An 18,622-nucleotide genomic window follows, 5' to 3' on the forward strand; every position below is an offset into this window, starting at 1 on the left:
TTATATTGGTTCTTGCATGGCAAGAAATGCATGCTGGCTACATGACACTGTGCCTATAATAAAAATGCCAACTATACTCCGGCATGCATTAAGGACTCTACCATTGCTGAATTTGAATACAAATTTTAAGTGGGAAGATGTGAATTCCTCTTTCTGATCACCTAACGGATCGGTAGAAGTTGGAATGCATAATGCTCATCCTTTCATTACAGAAGCAAGCAAGAGTAGTGGAGTTTTGCCAAGGCTTATGTTCTTCTCCCAGTACTGTTAGGCACACAAGGTTAAAACTGTATGAAACTATTTAATTCATATTGTAAAATTTTAGGTCTTGCTTAGATTGAATAGGTACCTAAACGATGGGATGTTGCTGTAGTTTTTGAGGAGTGAATGCTGTTTGACATTTAACTGGTGTTTGCTGACACTGTAGGTATGTCTACACTGCAGTCAGAGGTGCATTTGCAGCATGGATTGGCATAACTGCCCTAGCTTTAATTTAGCTAGCATGGCTAAAAATATCAGTGAAGGCATGGCGGCATGGACTTCAGCATGGGATGTAGAAGCCCGTTGGGGACCCTGGGTGCATATTTACCTTGCTAGCCTGCACTAGAGCCTGTGCGCTGTCTCTTCACTGCTATTTTTAGCCATGCTAGATTGCAGCTAGTGCAGGTATGCCAACCCCAGCTGCAGTCACACCTCCGATTGCAGTGAAGACATACACAAATTTCATATAAAGGGCATGTGTTTGGTATTTAAATTCTGTTACTGTTATGGGGCCAAGTCTTGTAGGTGCTCAGTGCACAATTCCAGATGGAACCACTGGAAGTTTCAAGCATGGAATGGCTGCTGCTCCAGGCCCATAGACGTAGAATACCTAGGATTTGATCTTTTCTATTCTGTTATGCATTAACATTTTTTTATTTGCTTGATGCTAATGGATGATGTAGTTACTGTTCACGATGGGCATAATAGTGAAGTCCTTCAGTTAGAGCACCCATTGATTTCAGCACTTTCACCTTGGTAAGGACTGTGAGACTAAGGGTTTTAATTCCTTTTATTATATATTTATTTTAAATGCAGGTATTGAAGATAAGGAAAACTGGCATGGTAAGCCCCTCCCAAAAAACATGGCTGAACAAATCATTCAGGAAATTGATGACAAAATCCAGAGCAAGAAAAAGCTTTCCCCAGCCCTCCCAGAAGAGGATGCACCAGTCGTAAATATTAGAAACATTAAGATGTCATCTCCACCAAATTACAAACTAGGAGAAAAGGTACCACGCTGTCTACTAACACGTACCTGTTTTAGAGATGAGAGGGAGAGAAAAAATGCTGTCCAGGAAAGTGCTTCCTTGTACTTTTCATTCTGTTGGGTGAATTATTTACCAAATGAGTGACAATGAATTCTGGGTCTTACCCTAGACCCTGTATAAATAAAGAGAGTTCTCTTTTTGTGTGATGCCCTTCACCTTCTACCATAAGTGCTCCCTGTTCATTTCCTTTTTTAACTCTGCTCCTCTGCCCCTCACTTCTGCCATGTGACCTGCCTGATGCTGGGAGATAGTGTGTTTAAATGGGTAGGGTTTTTATGTAGAAAGGGCTAAATCATGTTCCCCTCATTCACATGACGAGATGTACACCTGTGGAGTTACACGATGGGGCGAATGGGAGCAGAATTGAAACCATTGATTTAAAAGAGACTAGCTGCGTGAATATGATGACAAGCGTTTGACTCCGAATTTCCAATGTGGTAGTTGGGAGGGACTCGCTGATTACCTCAAACCCTTTAATATTGGTGTGAGTTTGTCATTAGTTGTCCACACTGTTTAAGAAATTGCCATGTATCCTGCATTCAAGTAGAAGCTTAAAGGGCAAAGAATTGTGGGTGAGTCACCTATACAGCTCTTCAATGATGTTTGAGAACATCAGTGTGTGGAAGTCACTTGTGTGGCTGAATATAAGTATTCAATTTCCGTAGAGTTGTTAATATTTTCACCTTCTTGTTGAAGTGCTCAGTCAAAAATAAATCAGAGTGAAGAACAAAGTTGTTTTGTTGAATGTTTATACCATATGGAATTTTGTTCTACTTTTTTTTTTTTTTAAAATGTCTGAACAGGCAGTTTTATGACTATGCAGATGGTAGATTATAGACATCATGTCTGGATTTAAAGAAAAGCAAGTATATGTGTGTTCTATGAAGACTAAATAGACCTGACACTGTGTTGTATTGCATTCCCCTACTGTTTTCTCTTCTGACTTCTGAGTTGGGTTTATTACATTTCTTGTATGTGTCTTGATAGTTTACATTTAAAATCTTGATAGAGTTTACACTTAATAAAATATTTTAACATCTCAAACAAACAAAAAAATCCCATTCAGAACCTAATAACAGCACTGCTTTATTTTCCTCTTCAAAGATGGCTACCCGCAAAGCTTATGGCTTCGCACTTGCAAAATTGGGCCATGCCAATGACCGAGTAATTGCTTTAGATGGAGACACAAAGAATTCCACCTTCTCTGACATGTTTAAGAAAGAACATCCCAGCCGCTTCATTGAATGCTATATTGCTGAACAGAACATGGTAATTATTTCCTTTGCTCTATGAAATACTGTGTACCCTACAGCAGAATATGAGATTTTTAGATAATTTTGTCCTGATGATAAATGTTTTAGCATTTGATTTTAGGTGTTTATCCAGGCATTGTAATTTGATTTGCCCTCTGCTTAGAAAAAACTGCATGGCAGGAATAATAACATAATGGAAATGCGTCTTCAACAGACGACTTAAAAAAAAATCACAACATTTGGCTTCTTAGCAGAACTTGCAAAGAGGCAAACAGAGTGTATGTAACAACAACATATCCCACAACATGATCTGTGGAGAGTAAGGTCAAGAGACTTGTTAACTCTCACTTCTGACTGGAAATAGAATGGCATAGCTTGACAATCTGCAGCACAAGAGTGGGTGTAAAAATTTGAGGACAGAGGGAGAAAATTAGGCAATATTGTCCTCATGGTTTTTATAATGACAGGGTTAAAAAATCTTATGTCATAGAATAATACAATGTTCTTTCAGCTAAATTCTGTCTGACACTTGTGCAACCTCATTGAAGCAAATGAAACTGCCTGGGTGTAAGTGAGAGCAGAATTTGGCCATTGGTTTTCAATAACTTGTGGCCTAAGGACCACAGGATCTCCTCTCGCATGTTTCATTTCAGCATACTTCCAGTGACTTCCGTGAAGTTACTCCTAATTTACGTTAGTGTCAGTGAGAGAAAATCAGCCCCAAGAGCAGAATAATATCTCTGTGATAATGAAATAAAAGGTACTGTGTAAATGTATCAAGGGATTCTAGTGATTCTGTGTTCTGCTCTCCTCTACCTTGGTGAAGCACCTTTTTGGTAGACATCAGTCCAAAGCAAAGGCGGACAAACCCATCCATAGCTGTTAACATCATCACTCTCCACAAATTGGAGGTAGTAAAATCTCCAGATTGAAAATGTACAGCCTTCATTTACAGAAAAAGAAAAGATAAGAGGGAGTCAAGTCTGAGAGTCCTCAGAATGGCTGCCTGGAAATAGATGAAGAAAAGGTGTTGATGCTACACAAACAATCAATAAGAATTAATAAATAGAATGGATACTACTGGGGTATCCAGAGCAGAAGGATTGGGTGGGAGAAATTGCCTTTGCTTTCCTTAAGTGAAGATCCAATTAATAGGGACAAGATTTGAAGTTAGTGAAAGAGAGCGATTTTAAGTAGGAATTTCTGAGGTACTCCTCACAAGAGATAAAGAGGTTTCACAGTGAAAACTCCCACAGACCATCATGTACCCTTCTCTGTTAATTGACTTCCCTCCTCTTCCTCCTCCCAGGTGAGCATTGCAGTTGGCTGTGCCACTCGCGACAGGACTGTTGCTTTTGCGAGTGCCTTTGCCACCTTTTTCACCAGAGCTTTTGATCAGATCCGTATGGCTGCCATTTCTGAGAGTAACATCAATCTCTGTGGCTCTCACTGTGGCGTTTCTATTGGTAAGTGCAATGTGGGGTTATTTACCAGAAATATTCAGTGGCTTCAGTGATGACCATTCCCATCTCTGCTATTGACTTGCTATGTGACTTTGATAGTCGCTTGCTCTCTCTGCCTCATTTTCCCCATCCCTAAAATGGGAGCATAATGATACCCACTTTTGTCCAGCGCCTTGAGATCTATGAATGAAAGATACTATTGAAAGACTAGATACCGTCTTAGATACTAGTAGATTTTTATTATTGTTATGGGAGATAGGGCTTGCTATTTAAACTTACCCATTTGATATAATTTTGACTTATCACAGTATTTCTTACTTATTGTAGTTGTTAATAAACTTATTAAAACTAAACTTCCTAACGTTACAGATAGCTTAGACAACTAGGATGTGTGAAGTAGGTGCACAGTTAAGGAATTTGCAGTACCCCTTCCAGTTTTTGCTTACCTCCACAACTGCCCAATGCATGTCTGTTCATGTTGGGGGATGGAGCAGGCAAAAAGCATAAAGATTGCAAAATGAAAGGAGGAGCAGATTTTCATATTGTGTGTATATTCGTAAATGTACATGAATAAGCTATGCTAATATCTGAATTATACAGTATAATGGCATCCACACTAGGGATCTGTACCGCTTTAACTTTACCACAAGCCAATATAAAGCAGTACAAAAACTTCCTGTAGACAAGCCGGAAGATAGAGCCTTGTCCCAGCTCAGTGGACGGTCATGTGCTATGTCTTCATAGCAAACACTTAGGGTTTGTCTATGCTGGCACTTTGTCGGCAAAACTTTTGTCATTCAGGGGTGTTTAAAAAAAAATCCTCCCAAACGACAAAAATTTTACCAACGAAAAGCACCGGTGTGGCCAGCGCTTTGTCCTGCCAACAAAGCCACTGTCTTCTGCCGACAAACAGCAGCTACACTGCATGCCACTTAGCAACACAGCTGTATTGCTAAAAGCCTCGTAATGTAGCCATAGGTGAGTGTCTCCACACCCACTATAGCATATAGGATTATGGCTTGGGTATATCATTAAGAGTTTTTCTTTACAAACCTTGTTCCTGTAAAGTAGAGGTGGGCAAACTAAGGCCCGCGGGCCACATCCGGCCCGTGGGACCATCTTACCCAGCCCCCGAGCTCCTGGCCCGGGAGGCTAGTTCCCGGCCCCTCCCCTGCTGTCCCCACTCCCCCGCAGCCTCAGCTCGCCCCGCCGCCGGTGCAGTGCTCTGGGCGACGGGGCTGTGAGCTCCTGGGGCAGCGCAGTTGCAGAGCCAGGGCCTGACCTGATGCTCTGAGCTGCATGGTTGTAGCACTGCCAGCCACCGGTGCTCCAGGCAATGCAGTAAGGGGGCAGGGGAGTTCGGGGTGGTGGATGGGGTCGGGACGGGGGGGGGAGGGAACAGGGGGTTGAATGGGGGCAGGGGTCCTGGGCGGGGGGGCAGTCAGGAAGGAGGGGGGCGTTGAATGGGGCGGCAGGGGGCAGTCAGGGGCAGGGGTTCCGGGTGCAGTCAGGGGACAGGGAGAAGGGGGGTTGGATGGGGTAGGGGTCCCATGGGGGGCCATCAGGAATGAGAGGCGGGGTTGGATGGGGCGGCGGGGGTCCGGGAGCGGTCAGGGGACAGGGAGCGGGGGGGGTAGGGTGGATGGGACAGGGGTCCCAGAGGATCTGTCAGGGAACTGAAGGGGTTGGATGGGGGGGCAGATAGGAGGTGGGGGCCAGACCACGACCGCCTCCCCTAACCGGCCCTCCATACAATTTCCGAAACCCGATGCGGCCCTCAGGCCAAAAAGTTTGCCCACCCCTGCTGTAAAGACCAGTCCTCCCTCCTTTTCATAGTCTGTAGCTCCCACAATCTAATGCTAATGTGTTTAACCAGCAGCAAAAGCCAAAGGAACCAGAGACTCTTCCCCATCAGAGAAATCAGTATTTATTTTTAGCCTTCACTGGCTGGGGAAAATGGGACTCCAATAACTAGCTGTACTGCCTTTGTGAGAGCAGTGATTTCTGATCTGCTTCACAGCCTTTGTCATTTGGACTGTTTTACTGTGGAGCTACAGTGGGGACTCCATAGTTATGGTTATAAGACCATTTCCATTATAAGTTGGATTTTGTCCCCACTTCTAACCTGTTTGAAAAAACTTCTTTGCATCTAAAATTTTGTATGTCTACCAACAGTCTTGCAAAGGAGAATATTTGGGAGAAATTTGAAAAAGTCCTTTTGAGATAGGAGAGCTCAAAAATAATTGTTGTTTACATTGTTTGAAAAAAAAAATTATTTTTATAGAAACCCATGGCTCTCAGTGAGTTCAGAACCTGAACTGACCAGTGGTGGAAATTAACTGTGAAGATTGGGCACACAGCTGTGTGTGATCTTGGGCTTCTGTGGTTTAGAAAATTGGGCCAATAAAATAAATGAATGGTCAGAGTCAGATTTGTAAATATGTACTTTAAACAATAACAAAAAACTAGTTAGTTATCTGATTAGATCATAACGGTTTATGAGCCATTACAGTGTGCTATAGAAGCCAATAAGTGGACAGTATAAATATGTATGAACCAAAATGACAGTGTTGTACAAGATTGTTTTAAATATCTGTGCCGTCTTAATGATTGGTTTAATGTACAATATTAGTGATTATAACATGTTGACAAATCATGTGACATTTTGTAATTCAAGCCATTTTGGGGGGAGTTCAAAACCCCAACATTCTTGGGTTTTGTTGGAGGCGGGGGGGTTGTTACATATATAGCTTGAATCATTTTCTATTCTTAGTTGCCTTTGTATGCCAAATTTCTGCTTTAACAGGACTTTTACTTAAATAGTAATTTTTGGGCAGAACTGTGTCTTAATATTTATCTATAAAGCACCTTGAACATTGTTGGTGCTAAACAATAATGGATAATATTGAAGGGGCTTCTCTTGGAAAAACACTCTTCTTGTCAACTCTTTTGTAACCTTTTTTGTAGCAGTTAGTGGGCTCGTACAGAAAAGCTTTGCTCCTGATTGTCCTTTGCCATTGCAGGCAGTGACATGATTGGATTCAGGAGTCTTTGCGGGGTTAGTCTGGAATAGTGCCATCTCCAGACCCCCATTACATAAGGGCATTCTGTTGGATTTTTTTTAACTGTGGCGACTCATGGCATACAGAACACTTTTCTGTGTCGAGTCTTTTTATAGACCTGCAATTTATGCCATAAGATACTTGAAGAGTTAAATTAATAATATCTGTACTTTTTACTGCTCTTTCATGAGACTATTTACTACAATATATGGATCCTCCTTTAGTCTTTTAAACAAACATAAAAATCTGAAAATAATCATATCAAATGGGCTATTAACTGTTGATGAAATAGAAGTGATTCTCCTTTCACATTTCCAGCAGTCTAAATCCAGTGACACCATTTACTTGAACGTAACTTTTGCTCACAAAACTTCTGTGTTGAACTGTAAATCTGAAGGTGCTTTGATATCTTATAGCTCCTCTTCTTACTTCCGTACACTTCCTGTTTTAGTTGCTTCTTTCTTTACTATTGTTTTGTTGTTGCATTTTATTTTTCTGTTTCTTTTCTTTATAACCCTAGTTCTCTTTCTTTTTAGTTTCCTTCTGTCTTCTTATTTACTATTTAGATGGTTTCAAGTTTAAAGAGAAGATGATTCTTTTCTGAAGCCAGGTAGACTTGCATGTCCTCTGTGTGCCTGATATATAAATATATATTATTTTGACCTTCTCTGCTGTAATGAGTCCTCAGAGTAGATATTCATTCCATTTTGTGCTTGTTTTTTTCCTTCTTTTAGGAGAGGATGGACCTTCTCAGATGGGGCTGGAAGATCTGTGCATGTTCCGTGCTGTTCCCAATTCAACTGTCTTTTATCCTAGCGATGCTGTATCAACTGAAAAAGCAGTAGAAATAGCTGCTAACACTAAGGTTTATGCCATAGCATTTCTGATCTGGAAAATATGTATTTGTTTTAAATGTATTTTTTATAAGTGATGGAAATTTTGTTTGTTACTAGCCCATCTTTTGTATGCCTCAGTTTCAAAGGCATTGGCATTATGGCAGCACATTTCCTTCAGTTAGAGAAGTCTGATGATATGTCTATACTGGAGTTGTAGGTGTGATTTCCAGCTTGGATACATGTTGTCATGCTGTGTGGAGTGTCTAAAGGCACTGTCAGACTGTCAAAAGGCAAGGCAGACACCCCAAACAGATGGTATGTTCTATAATTAGATCTCCCCTCCACTCCAGAGTCCAAACTGATGGGATGAATTCATGCATAGGTCTCTCCTTCCTGGAGGGAGTTAGGAATGCAGTCAACAGGGCCTTTCTCCTTTGATGCTACACAATACCCCATTTGCCTTCAGTGGGTCATCTTGTAGGCAGGACAGGCTTGGTGAGTTACCCAGTTACAGAGGTTTAGTATGCAAATGCTCAGTATAATTTATACCGTGGGCTATTGAGGTTATAAGTGATATCAGTACATGCAGCATCCTACAAACATTTTATAAAGTCTAAACACGTTCTTGTCAACTTAACATCTAATATCTATTTTGGTAATGCTAACATATGGGCAAGCAAAACTGGTTTCCAGCTATGCATTTGTGAGTGTTCAGTGAGGCCTGGGGCCTTGACCTAAGCTGCCACCTGATCTGCCAGCATCGTGGCTGTACCTGTGCTAGTCTGATTGAGCTAATACACTAAAAATAGAAGCATAGCCACAGTGGTGCAAGCAGCAGTATGGGTTAGTCACCTGAGGACATGCCTAGGATTTCAGACGGGATTGTACTCGGGGAGGCTGGCCTGTCCTGCTGCTCGCACTTCTGCGTCTGCGCTTCGTTTTTAGCACTCTAGCTCAATCAGCGCTAGCATGCCTGAGCTGGAAGTTAGAGCTCCAGTATAGACAAACTCTGCCCTGACTGGTGCTGAGTGCACAAATGGGAGATGTGTTGTACTCTAGGGCATGTTCACGTAAATGGTTGAACAATGGTTACAGACTGGGTCTAAACTGGTTCAAAAACGGGGGAATGGTACGGTGTGCCTGGCTCTGATGTGGTATTCAGTGGGTGGGCAAAAAGTGTAACTTACCCCAGGGTGGTGTTCTTTGGGGATCACATCCAGCTGTGGGTGACTTGGAGACGTTGGGGATGGAATAGACAAAAATTGAAGCATATGGGGCAGTTCCTCAGCTGGTGTAAGTCACTGAAGCTCCATTGGACCAATGCTGACTTACCCTACCTGAGGATCTGGCCCATTTTCTTCCACTCTCCTGTTAGTGAGGATGCACTTGTGGTTAAGAGATTGGGCTATGAGAGATCTAAATTCTGTTGGTGGTGCTGCCACAGACTTCCTGTGTCACCTTGGGCCAGTCCCTTAACTTCTCTGGGATTTCATTGCCCATCTCACAATGGGGATTTGAGGATAAATCCATTTAAATTCCTGCTTACTCCAGGCTGCCTTTGACTGAATTTAATCCATTGTCTCCAAAGATTGTTGGCAACAAAAGGTCAGATTCTGCAGTCCCTGCTTGTGTGAAACTCCTATTGACTTATTAAAAAAGAGTTTTTGCCTAAACAAAGATTGAATAATCTGAGCTGCTGCTCCTGTGCCTCTCCTAATGCTGCCTTAACCAAAGCAGTGTCGAGATGTTGGTGTGTCAGATATGGCCAATAGTAAGAGAGATGCAAAACATAGAATGGGAGAGCAAGAGCAAGGGAAAAGAGGGATAGAATACAGGTAGTGGTTTGTTAAAAGAACTGGTACTTTCCTTTAGAAGAGCATTTGAACATGAACAGAAAGAATATGAACTTCCTTGCTTTTAGTTGAGGCTTTCCTCTTTTGCCCAGTTTATTTTGATCTTCAAGCTGCTAGACTGACTAGAGATTTTAGCTTTTCTAGCAGCGTGGTTAAATCCTAATTAGGCCAGGTAGGATTTTCATTTCCAGGAGCAAAGATTGGATGACCTTTGGAAGTAAGATATTAAATTGCTTGTGCACCATGAAAAAGAGGTTAACTGTGCAGCGATGACTGAGAGTACTGGTAATTGAAAAGCACTAGTGATGGATTTAGGGAGAATTGCTGGGCAGGGAAGGTTCGCTCAATAAAACCACTGATCATATGGAAGAGATGAAACCAGAGCTAAGTGGAATGAAAAAAATCAATTTCGGGAAAGTTTGTTTTAGGTATATAAAAATTAGAATGCCTTAGCCACAGCTATTTTTGTAACTCAGGCTGTGTTCCTTTTGGAAACAGGGCGTTTGTTTCATAAGGACCAGTCGTCCTGAAAATGAAGTTATCTATAGCAGCAACGAGGACTTCCAGATTGGACAGGCCAAGGTAAGTACTGTCTAGAGATCTGTGCCATCTGAAATAACATACCAGGTTCCTTCACAAAAACCCCTTCTTCTCCAGGGTATTCTGTCTCCACCTAGTCAATATGTAATGAAAACTAAAGGAACCTTAGTCAAATAACCATCAACAATATTTATCATAAAGAGGAAACTAAAAAAAATATAATTCTTATTTGCCTTTTCCTCTCAGGTGGTGCTCAAGAGTAAGGATGACCAGGTCACTGTTGTTGGAGCAGGAGTGACTCTGCACGAGGCACTAGCTGCAGCAGAGCAGCTGAAGAAAGGTGAATGGAGATTACTTATTTGTAACTAGACCTAAAAAAATCAGTACCAGCCAACCTGATTGCTGGAGAGCCGAGTCTTCTGTACAGATAAATGTAAACTCTGCTAATCAGAAACTCATTTAAAAACATATTATAGAACAGCTGATCTCCTGTTAATTGAAATACACAATATACATCCCATTATGTAAATCTTCACTCCTGTGAGTAATCCTGTTTACTTTAGTGGGGCTGCTAGCAAGAGTAACTGTTGCTTCTCTGTTTTCTTTAACCAGTCAGAATATACTAATACAGCATACAATGGCATAGGCTGGCTGCCATTGAACTACGCCAACAACCAGGACTCAAAATGATAAAATCTGCCTTGGGTTACAAATACCACCTTTCTCTGAAATATTTTTAATATTATCATTTACGCTTACTCTTTAAGTCAGGGGTAGGCAACCTATGGCACTTATGCAAAAAGCGGCACGCAAGCTGATTTTCAGTGGCACGCATATTGCCTGGGTCCTGGCCACCGGTCCGGGGGGCTCTGCATTTTAATTTAATTTTAAATGAAGCTTCTTAAACATTTTAAAAACCTTATTTACTTTACCTACAACAATAGTTGAGTTATATATTATAGACTTATAGAAAGAGACCTTCTAAAAACGTTAAAATGTATTACTGGCACGCAAAACCTTAAATTAGAATGAATAAATGGAGGACTCAACACACCACTTCTGGAAGGTTGCCAACCCCTGCTTTAAGTCCTGCATTATTTTATCACCTTAGTTTTTGATTATACCTTGTATATTGTTTGTTTGAAGATGGATTAATACACTGCAGTAAGCCAAAGTTTTTCTAGGATATCTGAACTAGTTGGCTGAGTACTAATTTATTTTTTTATTGTGCCCAGAATGTGCTAAACACTATATAAGGAAGTGATTCATTGTGTCGGCACACTTAACTCTGTTTCACTTAACAGGCGTACTGAATAACCAATCTGACCTGTTTATTTGAAATGTTCTGCATAAATTATTTGCTATAATAGGAATAAGATCATTGAAATATGACTTTGGTACACAGTGCTTCTTGCTGTAGGCATTGCTAATTTGATTTTTTGATCAGTGCCTCAGAATTCAAATAGAAGCAGGAAGCCCTTATCCTTGGACAATGTTCTAGTCCACTGACATTTCTCGGGGTAAACAAAAATCCTTCAGTGGAATAATAGGAGAATGTGACCAACAAAATCCACCTCTTAATTCAATAGCCTATGCCCAGGAATAGATTACAAGATATTCAGAGTGTAATACAATTAATGCTTCAGATGGCTTAGTGGGCAGCTCTGCACACTGTGCCAGGGTAGACAGAGGTTCTACCATGACCTTGAGCTGCTTGCGGCATTTTGTAAGTTTGATTCTTAGGGCCAGATTCTCCTTTGCACTGTAATTGCTTTGCACTTCACCGCAAGCCCTGAAGTCAGAATAACCAACCACAGAGGGATCATCCCATTGTAGGGGCATCCTCTGATGGCATAGAGCTGACATAGCAGCGCCTAAGCCATCCCCTAACTGTCAGCATAACGTGGCAGAGGTTTCCTTGTGCCTCAGCGATCCCTGGCTGTTGTATTGGCCCCTTGCCGTGGTTGGTAGCTGGTACAAGTTAGACCAGGCCTCATGCTGCTCTGAGATATGTGAGAGCTGGCTCAGCATGCAGCCAGCCCAAGAACAGGGGGAAGCTAAGGTAGCTTAAAGCCATTTTGTACGTGCCCTTGAGTTGTGCTGTGCCTTAGCAGACAACCTGGGCCTCGGACTCTGAGTTGATGGCAGAATAAACTCAGATTGCGTTGCTGGCCAGAGGAGAAGTAGCAATTCTGGCTTGTGAAATTCGAACAGTTTGCAAGTAGCAGATAACCTGCAATAAAGACTGTGTGTGAAAAGCCTTCAGTCTGGGTCCAGCTACCATACTGCACTTACTGTGACGTAAAGGTCTCTGTGCTGGGAGCCAGAGCCATCTCCAGGAACTGAGGGAATGGGGAGGGAGCATGCATGACTCATGAGTTCAGAATAAAAAAATTTGCAAATCATACTCTGGAAATCATTAGACCCATTTTTTCAGTAATTATGCAAGAGTCTCTCAGGGTTTCGCACTGGATTTCTCACAGAAGGTTTTTAACTCTCACATTCTTCAAAGGCACATACCATATTGTATAATAACTTTACAATTCCACTTCTACAGAAAAAATCTACATCCGAGTGATTGATCCATTCACTATAAAACCCCTGGATAAGATGACCATACTGGAAAATGCAAGAGCAACCAAAGGCAGAATTATCACTGTGGAAGACCATTACCCTGAAGGTAAGCTGATTTCAGCTGGTGATAGCTAAGGCTATGTTTTAGTCACGAGTATTTTTAGTAAACGTCATGGACAGGTCACGGGCCCTAAACAGAAATTCACGGGTCCGTGACCTGTCCATGACGTTTACTAAAAATACCTGCCCTGACTAAAACTTGGGTGGGGGGATGGAGGTGCTTGGGAGGGCAGGGGGGGGTCTGGGGCCGCCACAGGTGCTGGGGAAGGTGACCTGGGACCCCTGCTGGCGTGGGGGTGGGGGTTGGCAAGTCTTCCTACCCAGCTCCGTGTCCCTGCAGCTCTTGGGCGGCGGAGGCAGGGGCCAGGGAAGGAGCCCCTCTACTGCTCCCACCACAAGCACCGGCTGCCACAGCTCCCATTGGCCAGGAACCACAGCCAATGGGAGCTGTGAGGGCAGGGCCTGCAGGTGCTGACCGAGCACTGCACAGAGACCTAGGAGCTGCAGGGAGCAAGTAAGCGTGCCCCCCCCTCCCCCCTGCACTCCTCAAATCCCTAGCTCTGAGCCCACTCCCACACACCCAAACTGCCCAGCCGGCTGGCCCAGCCACTGCAGAAGTCACAGAAAGTCACGGAATCCGTGACTTCTGTGACCTGCGTGACAGACTCGCAGCCTTAGTGATAGCCCACAGAGCTGGCCTGTCAAGCCTACAGTCTCTTGACTTCTGAGACTCAGAAATATCATGGCTGATCTTATGGTTTTATTTCTTTAAAAAAAAAAAAAAAAGTTTTCAGCCATCTTCCTTGCAGATTTATCCTTAACAATGGAAACTGATCGTGAGGGGTGAAAGTCTCTCTGGTTTTTCCTTAAGGTAATGGGTTAATTAGAGGCCACCTATAGTCCTCATTTATTTTAGGGTCCTCCCTTAAACATGGATCAGGTGAAATTTTGATCCTTCTGTTCCTGCTAATGCTATAGCCTCCAGAGGTGGTGGAGTGATTGTGGGACTATGGCGATTGCTTCTCCACACTGGCAGGTGGAGAGCATATACAGCAACCATTATGTTAAAAGATGAACTAGATGCCACTGCTATGTGCACTTCCTTGGCATTCCCTGAGTCATTGGGCTCGATTCTGGATTGCTTGGTGTACGTTGCCATTGTTCTCTCTTCATTCCATAATCTGTGCAGCAGCGGCTTGCAGGCCTATTATATTCCCTATCATTGCTGTGGGATACCTGGAAAGCACCAGGAGGGTAAAAAGTCATGTACAGGGCCTATGGCAAATATCTCCTGCCTGCACAAATCTTTGGTGGCTTCCCTGTGTAAAAGTGTCCCGTGAGGACAAGTCTTTACATTACACTTTTCCATGATCTACGTGTCAGTCTTGTTCTACTTGGAGGGAGGCTTTAAAAGGGACATCATCAGAGGAACAAACATAAAGTTACGGCATCATTAGATATTGTTACTGTGAGTTTGTCCTAGACTGGTGTTTGTGGTCAGTGTTTCAACACGAGTGAGATAGGATAATTGTAAATACTGGCCTAGACACACCATTGTTCCAGGACACCAGTGCTGGTAGTTTGATTGAGCCACATGCTTTTTTGCACCTATTCTCAGCTCTACACAGATGTTTTTACTGTAACTTTGCATGAGTAGACAATTGTCTTGGCAGTGTGAAATTCACTTATTGATACAGTTACACCGGCTCAGCCACCTACACATGGTGTAGCCCAAGAGAATCAAGCCCATTGTGTCTGCCTCAGCAAGACAGCCTCCAGCAGCTGTTGTTGGTAGATAGCTCCTCTTCATACTTCTCTCAGCCTCAGATTTACAAAGATATTTAGGCACCTAAAGACCGATAGACATCTAGTAGGATTTACAAAATGCCTAAAGCAGGGTGCCTAAATCCCCTTGAATTCAGTGGGGGTTAGGAACCTAACTCAGGTGCTTTTATAAGTTGAACTAGATGTCTGGATGGATGGGTTGCACCATTTTCTTGGGTTGCACCATATGTAGGTGGCTGCTGGGCCTGTGTAAATTTGGTGTTAAACTTTATCAGTGGTTTAATTTCACACTGCTGAGGTGATGGTCTTGTCATGGAAAGTTACAGTAAATCTGGCTCTCAGTGCCTGATTCTGAAAGATGCTGCTGGCCTCTTGAGAGGTCTCTCTATCTTAGGTATATTTATATAGCTCCCCATTACCATAGTATCTGAGCACCTTACAATATCCTTGTGAGATTGGAAAGTTATTCCCATTTTGCAAATGGGGAGCTGAGGCTCAGAAAGACTAAAGGTAAAATTTTCAAAATCATTTAACTGACTTGGGTGCCTCGGTCCCATTGACTTTTAATAAGACTTAAGCTCCTAAGTGCTTATAAATCACTTAAGGTCTTTTGGAAAATTTTACCTGAAGTGACTTGCCCGGGTCACACACAAAGTCTGTGGTGAAGTGGGGACTTGAACCTGATTTGCCTAAGTCTAGCCTGTAGGACGTGACAGTGCTGACACTGCAGCCTTATCACGGGAACAAAACAAATTTGTAACCTTTAGATCTTCCAAATTGTCTTTATTTTAATAGCTGCAGGAAGTTGCTTATGCAGAAATAGCCTGTTAGCCTAGACACTATGAATTTTATGCATGTTACTGTCTTTTTCCTAGGTGGCATTGGAGAAGCAGTGTCAGGTGCTGTAGTTGGAGAGCCTGGTATCACAGTCACTCGCTTGGCTGTATCCCATGTGCCAAGAAGTGGGAAATCAGCTGAGCTCCTTAAGATGTTTGGCATTGATAAAGATGCCATCGTGCAAGCTGTTAAAGTGGCAGTTTCCAAATCAAGGAATGCAGAGTAGTTTGGAGCATCGCACGTTGTGTTACATCGGACCAGTGTTCAAAACTATACTGTAACTTGGAGGAGAAGGTGCTTAAAATATATGCAGAGAATAAAAATACAAGATTTAAACAAAATAGTGTGTTAAATCGTATTACTTACATGGGCTTTTATGCAGTGCGGTGGTGTCTGAATATAAACATTCTAGTGCCTTTTAGGTCACTTCATACTCTTCTGGAATGTCAGTCTTTTGGGGCATGGAACATGCCTCCGTTTCTCTCACCTGTTTTTCACAATTTTAATTGCCATGTTTCTTAGTTACATAATGTATTTGTGTTTGTCAGGGTTTATTTCCCTCTCAGGCCAGTAGCTCTCTCTGCTCAATTCTGTATTTAGGTCTGAATGCTGAATTTGTGACTCTGTCAATATCTTTTATAAGAAGCAGGGAAGTCTCAAATGCAGGAAGATATCAAGTCAGAGGAGAAGCTTGATTGGATTGTGAACTTCCATTCAAAGGTACCCCTGAAATAGGTGTATACACTGTATAATTCCCCCTCCCTCCCCAGCATACTCCAATTTGAAACACCATCTTTAAGTTCTTCTCACAGGACTTTATATTTGCACCATTGTGATGCTTCCCAGCGGTATCCAGGGTTATGAGGCACCCTGCTACCACCACCTCAGCATGGGGGAGTCTTGTCTGTGCCTGTTGTGGATCAGCTCCCTTAATCCACCAGTCTCTGGCACCAGAAGCATTACCTTCCCGGCCCTCACAGGCCTCACTCTCTCTGCACAGTGATAGGCAGACACCGACTGCCGATCACGCCAAGCATCCCTCTGGAGTGCTCAGCCCCAATCCACTGGATGCTCACAGAACTCTGATTTCACTATTCCTGAAGGAATAGTACACACCGGCTTGCCAGGGCCAACTCGGGATCACTTAACACACAGCACTTAGATACACAGTGAAAACAAGAATAAGTTTATTATGAAAGAGCAGAGATTCAAGTGGTAGAAAATACGAGTATTGGAAACAAATGGTTACATATAAAACAAAATCATAACATGCTTTCTAGAGCCTAAACTTAACTCAAGATATTCCCCTTGCTGCTACAACTTAGCTTACCCAAAGTCCTTTTCTCAGCATTTTCAACCAGTTTGGCTGATATCCCCTCATAACTCCTCACATTTTCCATACACACATCTTACAGTGATTGTGATGACCAATGTGACACAGGTTTTCACTAGAGACCTTACATGATGTACTTTGTCAGGCTAGAATGTAGATACCAGACCCAGGGGATCCCTGTAACCCTTGTATGCTCCAGTGCTCTCTGCCAGTTGGCATCAAGAGGTCCTTGAGTCACACCCATTAAAAACTTTGGAATGAGATTCTATGCTTCAGCGTTGAAGAGTTGCATCACAGATTTTGTAGCTCGGCAAGATGGTGGGCTAAGGTGCTTTAAGTTACTTTTGTGACCTCCTGATTCTGAGCTTTTCAAGGAACAGGAGAGGCCCCCAGCATAATTTAGACAGCCCTGGGGACCTAAGTTATGGCAACCTCCTGGGGATATACTTTGGGCCACAGCCCTTCCCAGAATCTCTGCAGTGATGCTGTGGCCCTGCCTCTAACACACCCTCCTACCTCTGGCGTGTCCCTTGTGATAGGGTTTGTAAGGATGTCCTTGTAAGTCAGCCTGCTGCCTGTCCTCTTGACTGTCTAGTGTCTGCCTGTGCGAAGGAAATTCTCCCCCAGACAGAACTAGAGCTTTTAGGGCTCCTTTTTATCACCCCATCCATTTTATCCAGCATAAAGGGGTTAGAGCGGAGGTGAGGATCTCCTAGTTCTTTGGAAAACATGTTACCGAAGAGCTAGATTATCCATATGCGGTATTCAAGGACCCACATACAGGAGCTGAGATAACTTGTCCATGGGCAGTGTCTCCTGTTATGAATTCCAGTTTACCTCACCTTTTTGCCCTGAGTTTGCTTAAGCACAGTATAGCAGGTTAGTACTCTGGCAGAACGTTAATTTCAGTATATTCAACAAAGAGGGAGGAGATACTGTTCCCCTTCTCCCCAACCCTGCCGAATCCAGCTTAGCCAAGCTGAGTCACTGCCTTCCAGAACAAGACACATTCTACAGAAGAAGAAAAGGAAGATGTTTCTTAGCCTTTGTTATGAGAGCAGGATGAAAACGTTCATAATATCCTATTACAAAAATTGCAACACCGGGCCGTTCTGCATGGGCAGTTGTAACTTTGTCTGAACTTGACTTTTGTTTTCAAAGTGAAGTTACATTATGTATGACAAAGGATTGTTCAACAAAGGCATAGAAACAATGCACATAATCAGTTAGCTGTGAACATGAGCATTTCAATAACGCTACTATTAATACTCTTAATTTAATGCATTTATTTATACTCTTAATTTAATACATTAATTCCTCATTTTCCATAAGCTATATTTCAATGATCCACTGTGTTCATGCAGACTGCCTCACAATGTTATTCCTCAATAAACAAATTGAACTAAATGAAGCAAAAAAGGGAAGAGTTCTTAAAAACAAATGCTTACAATTTATTTTCTCTAGTCTTCTGAGCAAGACTGAAAATATAGTTCCTTTGCCCTTAAAATAGGCTCTGTTGGGTTAGTAACTTAAGATCTGTCTTTTTTTAGTTTTTCTCTTTTACTTATCCCTCCCCAGGCATTTTTGATGCCTTCATATATTATAATGTATAACATTTAGTTTTTTAACCACTTTTTTTTTTTTTTGCTGTGTCTTCAGCACTTTCCACTGTTTATAGTTCTAAAAAATTTGCCAAAAAAAAAAACCCTATAAAAT

General features: G+C 42.4%; 1 protein-coding gene across 2 annotated transcripts in view; it reads left to right on the top strand.

The window, feature by feature from the left end:
• TKT (transketolase) overlaps positions 1 to 15,914 on the top strand; it is a 33,896-nt gene extending 17,982 nt beyond the window's left edge. For both annotated transcript variants that reach the window (XM_054034337.1, XM_054034338.1), the window contains exons 7-14: positions 1,078 to 1,271; positions 2,415 to 2,579; positions 3,873 to 4,029; positions 7,823 to 7,953; positions 10,276 to 10,359; positions 10,564 to 10,657; positions 12,875 to 12,997; positions 15,612 to 15,914. In XM_054034337.1, coding sequence (XP_053890312.1) covers positions 1,078 to 1,271; positions 2,415 to 2,579; positions 3,873 to 4,029; positions 7,823 to 7,953; positions 10,276 to 10,359; positions 10,564 to 10,657; positions 12,875 to 12,997; positions 15,612 to 15,799 — 1,136 coding nt within the window. In that variant the 3' untranslated portion in view covers positions 15,800 to 15,914. The remainder of the gene's footprint in view (positions 1 to 1,077; positions 1,272 to 2,414; positions 2,580 to 3,872; positions 4,030 to 7,822; positions 7,954 to 10,275; positions 10,360 to 10,563; positions 10,658 to 12,874; positions 12,998 to 15,611) is intronic.
• Positions 15,915 to 18,622: the final 2,708 nt, after the last annotated feature.

This window comes from Malaclemys terrapin, chromosome 7, assembly GCF_027887155.1.
Source record: "Malaclemys terrapin pileata isolate rMalTer1 chromosome 7, rMalTer1.hap1, whole genome shotgun sequence".
NCBI lineage: Eukaryota > Metazoa > Chordata > Testudines > Emydidae > Malaclemys > Malaclemys terrapin.